The following is a 12,407-nucleotide window of genomic DNA, read 5'->3' as shown; positions in this document are numbered from 1 at the left end:
GAGAGGTATAACTTAGTAGTAGAGCGTGTGCTTAGCATGCACAGGCGGTCGGTTTAGTTCAAAGCACCAACATAACAACAACAAAAGACCCACACACAGAAGATGGAGCTGTACTACTTTGCTTATATTTATGTCAATGTATTGGTAAAGTAAAAAGAATTTTGTGGTTATTTGCTATTTATTATCTACTAATTATGTGTTCATGCCCCCAAATCTGAGCTATGTCTATTTACTAAACAATTTTAGTATTAAGAAATTGAAACAAGCCAGGCGTGGTGGTGCATACCTATAATCCCAGCACTTAGAGACTGAGACTGGAAGATCGCCAGTTGAGATCAGCCTGGGCTACATAGCAAGACCATGTCTCAAAACATAGAGACAACAGAGAGAGGAAAAGAAGGGAGGAAGAAAATTGAGAGTAAAGTGGTGTTGCATGCCTGTAATCCCGGCACTCAGGAGGCTGAGGCAGGAGGATGGTGAGTTCAAGACCAGCTTGGGCTACACAGCGAAACTCTGTCTCAAAAAATTGAGAACAGTACTATTTAAAATTCTTAGAAATATGTCAGGAACTGTGTATACATTTCTGTTTTTGTTTTATTCTACCATATCCATTATATTAGTTGAGTCATTGTAGTAAGAGTCAATGTGGATGTGTGTAATGAAAGAATGTCAAGTTGCAGTAGGAAGCACGGTATACTGACTGGGGAACCATGCTTGAACAGCATGGCCTAATTGAAAACCATGTACGTGGAGCCTAAACAGACTTGCATCCCTTTCCTAGCTCTGTTTGTTATTTCCTGTGTGGTTTTGGGAAAGTCACTCCCAGTTTCCTCATCTCTGAAATGAAGGTTATATCACCTTAATATCAGGGCTTTTTATGTGTGTGTTGTTGTTAATGGGGATTGAACCCAAGGTCTTGTTTATGCTAGGCAAGTGCTCTGCCACAGAGGTACGCATCCCCAGCCTTTTTGAATTTTTGAGACATGCTCTCACTAAGTTGTCTAGGCTGGCCTGGAACTTGTGATCCTTCTACCTCAGCCTCCTGAGTAGCTGGGACTACAGGCGTGCCCCTGTATGACTGGCTAATTTCAGGGTTTTGTGAAGAGTAAGTGCTCATAAACATAAAGCACATCTGCCACATGATAGGCACTTAGGAAGTCACTGTTGTTAGAGTGGCAACTGTGGCTTAACTCTACTTACTCTGATTTACGCAAGTCACTTAATTCTTTAGGTTTAGTAGCCTTAGTGTCCAAATATGATATTATATACATTGCAGGGACTAGTGTTAAATAGTGAATATAAAATACTTTGACAAATGGAAAGTATTTAATATGTAAGTGTGGGATTCAAATCAGTGAGGAAAAAGACTAACATTTGATAGTTGTTATCTATAAATAAGTCATTTAGCTAACCACTTAAGGTAGTAAAACTAGACCCTCTTCTCACTCCTTTCATCTAGATAGATTTCAGATTAAAGAGTTGTGTGTAAAAAATTTAAATGATAAGAGAGAGGAGGTGTGCCTCAAGTGGCAGAGTGCTTGCCTTGTAGGGGTAAGGTCCTGAGTTCAATCCCTAGTACTGTCAAAACCACAAAAATTCGGATTCAAAAATTTAAAATGATAAAAGTATTATTAAAAGGGTGTAGTGGATTCTATCATAATCTCTGGGTAGAAAATACCTTGCTATTACATAAAAACAAGAATCTATAGACTCAAACTATAAAAATCTTAGACAATCTCTGCGGCAAGGAGGAAAATATTAGCCATAGAAATAAAGTGATGTCACACTGATTTTTTTTTTTTTTCTTTTTCATGGTGCTAGAGATGGAGCCCAACGCCTCACACATGCTAGTCAAATGTCTATCACTGAGCTATACATCTGGCCCCAGAATGATATGTTAATATCAATTAATGAGACTATAAAAATGTAGCTTTTTAGCTTTTTAAAAAATGATAGTCATAGACATACTAAGTAGTTGTAGGAAGTGGGATTTAGATGGTATTGTCTAATTTAATTTTCTGCATTGTAAAAAATTATAGTATTAAATTGAACACACACCAGGCATGGTGGTACATACCTATAATCCTAGCACTTAGAGACTGAGACTGGAGGATCACCAGTTGAGATCTGCCTGGGCTACATAGCAAGACCATGTCTCAAAACATAGAGACAACAGAGAGAGTTGTCCATAAGATGATATTTATTATTTTGGCCATCTTGGTCTCTTTGATTGTTTTTATGAAAATCTAAAATTTATCACATTCTTCCTTTCTTATACAAAGGGAAGACCTATTATGCAAATCAGTAAGAAAAAGCTCAGTCTTTTTTAAAAAAAGAAATGGACAAAAACTGCAAATAAGGGAATTTAGGAAGAACAATAGGTAGCCTGTAAACATGACAAAGTCATCAGCTTTAGTAATTAAACTCAAATTGTTACTGTCGCGTTGTCAGCAGTGTGAGGGGAAGCAAGATAACTCATATTTGGTCAGAACTTAGAAGAATGTAGTAATGTAAATTTAGCTTAAAATTTTATATCCATTAACCCAGAAATTCTTATTCTTAAGGACTTTATTGTACAAAATCATTCCATTAGTAAGACAAGATAGTGTGAAAGAATGTTGTGTTACTTGCAATTTTGAAAAATTAAAACATTCCGAATAATCATTAGTAGGAAATAAGGAAACCAAATTAAAATATAAAATGCTTTAAAAAGCACACATAAATTCCTATGGGTTTTTTAAACTAGCGTGGATTTCTTTGGAATTGAAGCCATATATTCTGCTTGATAAACCTTTTAAAATTTAAATTAAATTAATTTTAAAACTAATACATGAAAAATGTTGTTGGGTACTACTGACTCATGCCTATAATCCTAGCTACTTGTGGGACTGAGATCAGGAGGATCATGGTTCGAGGCCAGCCTGGGCAAATAGTTTGAAAGACCCCCATCTCCAGAATAACCAAGGCAAAATGGACTGCAGGTGTGGTCAAGCAGTAGAACACCTTCTTTGCAAGCACAAAGCCCTGAGTTCAAATTCCAATCCCACCAAAAGAAAAAAATCTTACACATTTATGGGGTGGCATGTGCTGTTTTGATACATGAATACATTGCAATTGATTAACTTTTACTTGGAGAGAATGCTTTGGAGTATCTATTATTGAAAAAATACCTGTCATTTCTGATGTTTCTTTGACATCCAGTGTCAGTATTCATGCCTTAGAAATGGAATGATTTTTCCATAGTTGTAATGACCAATATTATATTACAGAATTTATAGCATTTCTTTTTGTCTTGCAAATTTTATCTCAAACTTCCAGGTTTTTTTTTCTTTTGCTTGAGATTTTAGCCTTAAATTTTAATAATTATATATCTTATAGGTATATTCTGTCACAAAGAATTGATTGTTTTATCTTTCTCCTTCAGTTTCTTCCATTTCCTTGATACTGTATTACAGTAATAATGATTAATCTTTTTATTAAATAAAGTGATGGGGTTTTTTTGTTGTTGTTATTGTTGTTTTTTTTGTGGTCACCAGCCATGAAACCTTCTCAGGGATCTGGTAGTTTTGGAGCCATTCTGGGCAGCAGGGCCTCACAGAAGGAAACCAATAGGCAGCTGTCTTACTCAGACAATCAGGTATGTTCATTTTAATCTTTTGAGCTTTTTAAAGAAAACGATAGCCATAGACATACTAAATAGTTGCAGGAAATGGAATTTAGATGGAAATGTCTAATATTTATGGCATTGTCGCAGTGGTATTTTCCACATAACTGACCTTTATCATTTTGATCATCTGTCTCTTTAACTATTTTTATGAAAATCTTTCTGGGACTTACCACATTCTTCCCTTCTTACATGTAGTTTTATTGAACATAACTTAACCTTTGCTTGATGTCTCAAGGTCATCAGGGTGAACCACGGTATAGTTTTAAAAATCATGGCTTTGGAGTTAGATATGGATTTAAGACTTGGTGCTGCCACTTACTAATATGGGTCATTGGGAAAGTTCTTTAAGTATCCTGAGCCTCATTGTCTGTCTATAAAGTTGAAAGAGTAATAGGATTACAAAGACAAAATGCACAAGAAGGTGATCAAGTTCACTGTATTCCATACCACTACAAACAAATGTTTGCTACTGTTTCTGTGCTGCTCTTTGCATCTGTTCTGTTATGAACTTTGTCTTTACAGCATACTGTTTTGTTGAGATCTTCTCTTTGCTAGTTAGAAAGTTTTTCTTTCATATATTATTCAGCCAGTTATGAGGCTTGGTAATTTTATGGAAAGTCAGACATAAAGTCAGAAATTTTAAAGATCTTCTGTAGGTAAATGTATGAGTTCTATAGGTCTGTGCAGAGAGATGATAGTCCACTTATTGGACTAAACAATAGATAAGATTTAACCTTTTTTAAGATTCTTTCATGGGTTAGAGTTTTGTTTTGGTTTGGTTTTATGGTACTGGAGGTTGAACTCAGGGCCTTGAACTTGGTAGGCAGGGACTGTACCACTTGAGCCACTCTGCCAGCCATTATGGGTAAGGTTTTAAGAAACATTTTTATTGAGCTAAAATTGACATGCTATAAATTATATATAGTTAAAGTATAAATATGTTTTCACATATATTCATCCTTATAATCATTTCCATAATCAACATGGTGAAGATAGCCATGATCCAAAAGTTTCCTCATCCCCCTTTGAAATCTTCCCTCTTTTTTCTCTCTAGTCCTTATCTGGAAACAACTACTGATTTACTTCCTGTCACTATAAATTGTATTTTTTTAGAATTTTATGTAGGTGGACTCATATTTTGCGGGAATGGTAGGAGGAGGGTCTACCTTTCAGCACAGTTATTTTCAGATTCACACATTTGTAGGTAGAATTTACATTGTTAGAGTTTTCTATTATTTAAATGCTTAAATGTTACTATGTATAGTAAATGCAAATATTTATACTTCTACAAGTATTCTCAGTGGGATTATAAAATTGGTTTTGTAGATTATGACTAGCATTAAATAAAAAGTAAAATAAAAAATAATGGAAGATCTTATAGGACAAATACTGATTTCTAAAACTTATTTTTATATTGTGTATATTAGACTTGGACGTAAAAGAGTTTTTTGAGGTCATGATCAAAATTTTGAAAGTGGCTCATGCCTATAATCCTAGCTACTCAGAAGGCAAAAATCAGGAGGATCACCATTCAAAGCCAGTCCAGGCAAATAGTTCTCTAGACTCTATCCCTTGAACACCCAACACTAAAAAGAGCTGGCAGAGTGGCTCAAGTGGTAGAGTACCTGCCTAGCAAGGATGAAATCCTGAATTCAAACCCCTGGACCATCAAAAAAGAAATTTTAAGGAAGCTGGGCATGGGTGACTCACAACCTGTAATCCTAGCTACTTGGGAGGCTGAGATTGGGAGGATCGTGGTTTGAGGCCGTCCCAGGAAAATAGTTTGACAGACCCCTGTCTCCAAAATAACCAGAGAAAAATGAACTGAGGTGTTGGCTCCAGTGTTAGAGTACTTGCTCTGCAAGTGCGAAGCCCTGAGTTCAAACCCTAGTCCCACCAAAAAAAATTTTTTTTAATTGAATAATGTGTAGATAGAATAAAATACTTGTGTTTGCATAGAGAAAATAGAAAAGAACATAGAAGTGGGAGGATGGGGAGTAGAAGAATTGAGTAGATGGAAATAGAGCAATAGGCTTCTCAATCTATATCTTTGAATTTTACTCTGATTTATGAGTCTTGAGTTTTTTGTGTGTGTGGTGTTTGTGCTCAAACCCAGACCTTTTACGTCTAGACAAGTGCCACTGAGCTGCATCCCTAGCCCTGAACTTTGAAAATTTGTTACATAATTGAAAGTAAATTTAACTTTTTGAGCCATTCATCCAAGTGACCTTGACCATTTTTAAATTTCCTGTCCTAACATTATAATTCTATAAAAAAAAATTGGGCTAGAGATATAGCTAAAGTAGTAGAGTGCCTGCCTAACAAGCAGTTCAAAGCAGTCCCTAGGTTCAAAGCCCAGTACCAACCAAAAAGCAAAAAAAAAAAAACAAAAAGAAAGTATTTGGATTGCTCTTAATGTGGAGATGTAAAACGTAACTAGTAGAATGTTCACCTAAAGCACTATTTCCCAAGCAATATGCTCACAGTACTACACATTCTCTCTCTAAATGATCTTGCCATCAGTAGAATAGATTCTTTGATTCATCTTCCATCAGTGGACTTTTTGCTCTCCTCCTTCTCCCCAGTGTTTCATATATTTGTTTTATTTCTCCAAACTTGAACTCCTTCAAGAGTCATATCAGTTGTTTTCATTGAGTACAAATGTCATTGTTGTTCCTTCTTTTTTTTTTTTTTTTTTTTTGGTGTTGTTGGGGTTCAAATGCAGGGTCTTGTGCATGCTACGTATATTCTCTTCCACTGAGCTACCTCCAGCCCATGTCGTCCTTTTATCATAAACATATACACATACATATATGTGTATATTCCAAAGATCAGCTTTAATGTTGCCACTAGAGCTGTCTTTTTTTAAATTAATAATTAAAAGTAGGGTTCTTACCTTCTGCCTCCAGGTGTGCTTTGGAATTCTTAAATTTATAAGAATTACTATAGGAGAGCCAAGTGTGATTCCAGCACTCAGGAGGATGAGGTGGGAGGATGGCCAGTTTGGGCTACACAGCAAGACCTTATCAAAAAAATTAACAGTGTTTCTGGAAAACAAACCAGCTATATTTCTTACACTTAACTATACATTAGAATCTCCTGGAGTGCTTTTAGAAATATATTTATAGGGAGTTAGGGATATAGTTCAGTGACAGAGTACTTACCTACAATGTGCAAGGCCCTGGGTTTGATCCCCACCACTGCAAAATGAAAGGAATTGTCTGTCTGTCTATCTAGATTGATAAATGAGTCTCACAGCCCAGTTAAACTAGAAATGAGTCTCCAATTATATTTTTATAAGCTCCCCACATGAGAATCACAGGTCTTTAAATTTGCAATTCAAAGATTTCACTATGTCAAACTTCGTTCTTACAGGCTTCTTCAAAAAGAGGAAGTTTGGAAACTAAAGATGATACTCCATTTCGAAAAGTTCTTGGTAATCCAGGTAGAGGATCAATTAAGACTGCAGCAGGAAGTGGAATAGCTGTTACTCGGACAATTCCTTCTTTGTCGCCTACATCAGCACCTCTTAGATCAGGATTATTAGAAAACCGGTAGGAAAGACTTACTTTCTCATTTGGCATATTTGTTTATAAATGTCTTTTTTGGGCCTTTTAGAAATTTGAGAAGAGATCTAGAGGCATGAGTCAAATGATACAGTACCTGCCTAGCAAGCGCAAAACCCTAAGTTCAAACCCCAGCACACCAAAAAAAAGAAAGAAATTTGAGAAGAAAAGGAGAAAGTATAGAGCATATTTTGTTAGATACTTACAAGTATTTGTTTTAGGTAATTTATGTCAGTGACTTGTACTGAGTATGCAGTTCTATAGTATATTAATTTAAATGTGTAGAGAATTAGGTAACAATAGTCACACTTCCTATCCTTGAATATATTAGTTTATAAATTTTGATGGTAAGAATTATGACTTTGTAAAAAATAAAACTTTTTTCTCTGTTCTTGATAGCTCTGAAAAGAGAAAAAGAATGTTATCATCTGGCTCAGAGCTAAATGAAGATTACCCTAAGGAAAATGATTCTTCATCGTAAGTTGCTTTAAGAGCCATTAGGGCACTTGGTCAGTGGTTTTCTGAGTTATAACTACTAGGGAAGTTTGGTAGAATGTCTAATTTGTTGGAATTCCAAAGACAAAGAACAGAAATTAAAGTATGTTGGTGACAGTAGACAGGCTCCATAGAGAGACAATTGGCTGTTGCTAATGCTTTTGTCATTTCATTGCACTACTCCTATCCTGCCATTTTAAAATCTGCCATACTTAAATGAACAATAGAGCTGAAGAACTCTAGTGTTTCTTATTATGCTACTGTTTTAATATGAGCCCTCCTTCTTCCCTTTATCCTTAATTGCTCTTTACTGGTATAAATAATTAGCTTGGGGATAAACGTATGTGAGCCCTCCATAAGTTCTAGAAAAAGAGTAGTCATCTTTCAAGGGAACTTTCTGGGTTGAACAAGAGGGAGTAGATCTGTAGCAGGGCTGATACCAGCTTATAACACACTTCTTTATAATGTTAGGAGTATTCTTTTTTCCTTCCTTCTGTTTCTCTGTCTCTGTCTGTTTCTCTGTGTCTCTCTCTGTCTCTCCTCCCCTTCCCTTCCCCTCGGTGAAAACTCTTAATCAGTCAATAGTTAACTGGTATTTGAGGTCAAGGTATCACCAGAAAGAGTTGGGAGGAAGCCATAGAAACTTGGTATATTAATTGGTTCTTCTATAACACATGTAGGTTTGATAGAACTGGAATTTGAAAGTGCAATCACCATGGACTCAGATTCCTTGTATCTTGTGTTGACCTACCATCCTTAGCAAATAACTTTTGTTTTGTTTTGTTTTTTACCTAGATAAACTGCTTCAGTATCTATTTTCATGTCTCCTTTTCCATTAATAGAAAGGAGGAAAAGAGCAAAGGGAGGACATATAGCTTTCCTTTCAATTGGAAATTATACACACCACTTTTTTGAACATCACATTACCTAGAACTTAGTCATGTGATTACATTAAGTTATGAGAAAGTCTGGGGAATATGCATCACCAAAATTCGACTGTTATAGTATCAGAGTATAATAGTCTGCCATAGTTTACCCTTCTGGCCGAAATACTCCTATTTATCATTCTTTCCATATATAGAATTTCCTATCCCATCCTAATGGAGACACACTCCAAGTCTCATGTAAACATTGTGTCCAACTCAGAAACTAGAATCTCTGGGCAATGTGTAGTTTTCTTCATAAAATCTGATCTATGCTTAGGACTGTGCCCCTCATGGTCTGATATCTAAAAACTAAAAGGCAAGTTAATCTACGTTTTCCACTCTCATTTTCATTTACATGTCATTGTGCATTGCTCAGTTAACCACAATGAAAACTTCTGTTTGTAGAAGACAAGAATAGGAAACTGTAGGAATCTAGTCTACAGCAGTGATAAATTTTTTCTAGACAGAAACTGCAAGAACATTGAAGACAGTAGAATCAGGTCCTATTAGGCCATCTAGTGGTGGAATTCTGTCCTCTGAAAGGAACTCGCTTGTTCTGTTCCATTCAACTCTTGGCTTTGCCTTTTGGTAGATTTTCCTTGTCTTTATTATTTGGAAGCATAACTAAATAGATTTTGAGGACTGTGTTTTTCTTCAGGCCATATAGTTTTGTAGCCTGATTCATGCTGGTGTAGGTCTCAAAGTTTAGAAGTGTCCAGAGGTTTTAGAAGTCCAGAGATTTCTTTAAAGGTAAAATAAGTAGGTTTTTATAGGCTTAGGAAAGAATCATTGCCCCAGTTTGAGTATCAGAAGCAATTGGATTTTTTGATCTCATATGATCTCAAATTATCCATTTTGACTCTAGAACATTGGCACAGAGATCTGTTTTCATTTCTTTCTCTCTCTCTCTCCCTCTCTCGTGTTCCCTCTCTCCCTATGTGGTACTGGCTTTTGAACTCAGAGCCTCACTTGCTAGGCAGGCACGCTACCACTTGAGCCACTTCACCAGTCCTCTTTTTCATCTCTTTGCAAAGCTTTTGTCTGAATTTATCTGTCCTGAATAGGATCTTGTTGGAACCAATGAGAAGCACTAACAGACAAGCATTCTTGTCTTGATTTTTACCTTTAGAGCTGTAAGTTCAATGAGCATGAGGTCTACCTTCTAAGACATTATAGATAACAGTTGTTTTTATCAAATATTTTGCTGAGGCATAGCAATAGTTACCAGCTTTCCAGTCTGTAATATCCATGTCCCCTTACCCCCTATTCTACTACTAAGGCAGTGCCACTTTGTTAGTATAGCATCCAACTTTTAGAAAAAAAATTTATGTTTCGAGGTCCAGGTGTGGGACACAAAATTCTCTTTAGCTAATTTAAGCACAAAGATGTTTGCACACAATGTTTATTAAATGGCTTTGTTAAGAAAGCTGAAAGGCTGGCCAAGTGCTCAAATTGGTAGAGTGCCTGCCTAGTGAGGCCCTGAGTTCACACCCCAGTACCACCAAAAAAGAAAGCTGAAAAGATAGGCTCTTAAATTTTCAGAAATGATTTTGAGAGCCCAGACCATCAGAGATACTTCTGCCAACATCTGAACCATATTGCTACTGCCAGTGTTGAAAGGGAAAAGAAGAAAGCCACTCAAGGTTGTGATCATTTCAGGGCAAAAATCCTACAGACAGTAGACTTCCTCTTGATCCAGCAGGAGACTCTAGAATTTCCCACTTCAGGCATTCATATTTCCGTACTAGACACTCTTTAGTTATCAGCTGCCCTGGGGTTTTTGGCTCTGTCCAAGTGGGAAAAATTTTTAAATAGATCAGATATGATCCTTTGAAGAACTGCGGGTGGTGATCATCTTGAAATACAGTGAAAATAAACAGTCCAGCAGTGTGCCAATGGTAAAAAAAAGGATTTGAAGGCCTCTGAGGGAGCATCACCATTGTCAGCTGCAAGAGTTGGTACTATAGGGAATGTAGCTTTGCTAGAAGATATGCTTAGCATACATAAGGTACTAAGTTCAATCCCCACAACTGCAAAAGTACCCCAAAACACAACAAAAAACTTTTGGGCTGGATGTGTATCTCAGTGGTAGAGTGTGTGCCTAGTATGTGTGAGGCTCTAGGTTTGATTCCCTGCACTACAGAAAAAAGGAGTGGGGTGATGGAGAGATGGTATTACAATCTTTTCAGCCCCCTCTTGTACTTTTTAGCTCCCCTCATGTCTCATAATAAACTCATTCCATCTTGTCACTGATTCTTCACATTGATGCTTCCCAAATTCTGGGGGTGAGTTTTACAAAATGCTTAGTGGAATGAGCTACAGTTGTAAATGACACTGTCATCCTCTTTTAATGTTTATTCTACGTTTGCTGTATCTTCTGTTAACATTTCTTTTTTTTTTTTTTTTTTTAAACAAATTTTTTTTAAATGCTTTAATTGTTTTGAGACAGAGTATTGCTACATAGCCCAAGTTGGTCTTTTTTTTTTTTCATTTTTCTTTTATTATTCATATGTGCATACAAGGCTTGGGTCATTTCTCCCCCCTGCCCCCACCCCCTCCCTTACCACCCACTCCATCCCCTCCCGCTCCCCCCCTCAATACCCAGCAGAAACTATTTTGCCCTTATCTCTAATTTTGTTGTAGAGAGAGTATAAGCAATAATAGGAAGGAACAAGGGGTTTTGCTGGTTGAGATAAGGATAGCTATACAGGGCATTGACTCACATTGATTTCCTGTGCGTGGGTGTTACCTTCTAGGTTAATTCTTTTTGATCTAACCTTTTCTCTAGTTCCTGGTCCCCTTTTCCTATTGGCCTCAGTTGCTTTAAGGTATCTGTTAACATTTCTGGTATTGATGGTTTGTCTTGTGTCATGACTAAGATTAGGATCTGAGCCATTGTTGCTGTAATTGCCCATTACAGTGACATGAGAGCCATGCTGCCACTGAGTGTCAGAGCACTAAGACGTGAATCCTGTTTGCTCCAAACATATTACTTCCTGATCTTATTATATAGCAGCAGCCCTTCCTGCTTATAATAATGAAAACCATTTACTACTATGCTAGTATAGCTCCTTTCTTTGCCTGTTGCTCAAGTGATTAGGTAGAAGCAATAACTTTAGGTTTAATTGTTCTCTTACAGTGTCTCCTGAGTAAAAAGTTCCTTATTTGGGAAACGGGACCCACAACATCTTAATTGGGTAGATAGGAAGCACAAACTCTCCAAGTGATGTATTGAAAATAATGGTGAATGGAACCACTTCTTCTATCCCCGTTTCTGGACCCATGCATTTTCTATAAACATAATGGTTTGTTAACTTAAGATATAGGTTGATCATCCCTGATCCAAAACTCTAAAATTAGAAATACTTCAAAATCTGAAACTTTGAGTCCCGACATCATGCCACAAGTGGAAACTTTTGCATCTGACCTCATGACAGGTTGCAGTCACAAGTGCATTAAAAATATTGTTAAAAAAATACCTCTAGACTATATATATAAAGTAAAGTATATGTGAAACATTTGTGAATTTTCTGCTTAAACTTGTGTCCTATCCCCAATATGTGTTAGTGTGTGTATAGAAATATTCCAAAATCTGAAAAAAAAAAATCTGAAACACTCTAATCCCAAGCATTTTGCATAAGGGATCTTTTTGTTTCTATATTGTTATTTTAATATTTTATATATATGTATACATTATGTGTATATATATGTATATGTGTATATATATAGGTTGTCTCATTAGTCTTTTGCAGA

General features: G+C 36.4%; 1 protein-coding gene across 8 annotated transcripts in view; it reads left to right on the top strand.

Annotated features, from left to right (window-relative positions):
- Positions 1-12,407, top strand: part of Usp37 (ubiquitin specific peptidase 37) — an 85,008-nt gene that overhangs the window by 15,761 nt on the left and 56,840 nt on the right. For all 8 annotated transcript variants that reach the window (XM_074071727.1, XM_074071732.1, XM_074071730.1 and 5 more), the window contains 3 exons: positions 3,537-3,637; positions 7,043-7,221; positions 7,633-7,710. In XM_074071727.1, coding sequence (XP_073927828.1) covers positions 3,537-3,637; positions 7,043-7,221; positions 7,633-7,710 — 358 coding nt within the window. The remainder of the gene's footprint in view (positions 1-3,536; positions 3,638-7,042; positions 7,222-7,632; positions 7,711-12,407) is intronic.

The sequence above is a fragment of the Castor canadensis genome, chromosome 4, assembly GCF_047511655.1.
Source record: "Castor canadensis chromosome 4, mCasCan1.hap1v2, whole genome shotgun sequence".
Taxonomy (NCBI): domain Eukaryota; kingdom Metazoa; phylum Chordata; class Mammalia; order Rodentia; family Castoridae; genus Castor; species Castor canadensis.
The sequence above is the reverse complement of the archived record's forward strand: the minus strand, read 5'-3'. Positions and strand labels throughout refer to the sequence as shown.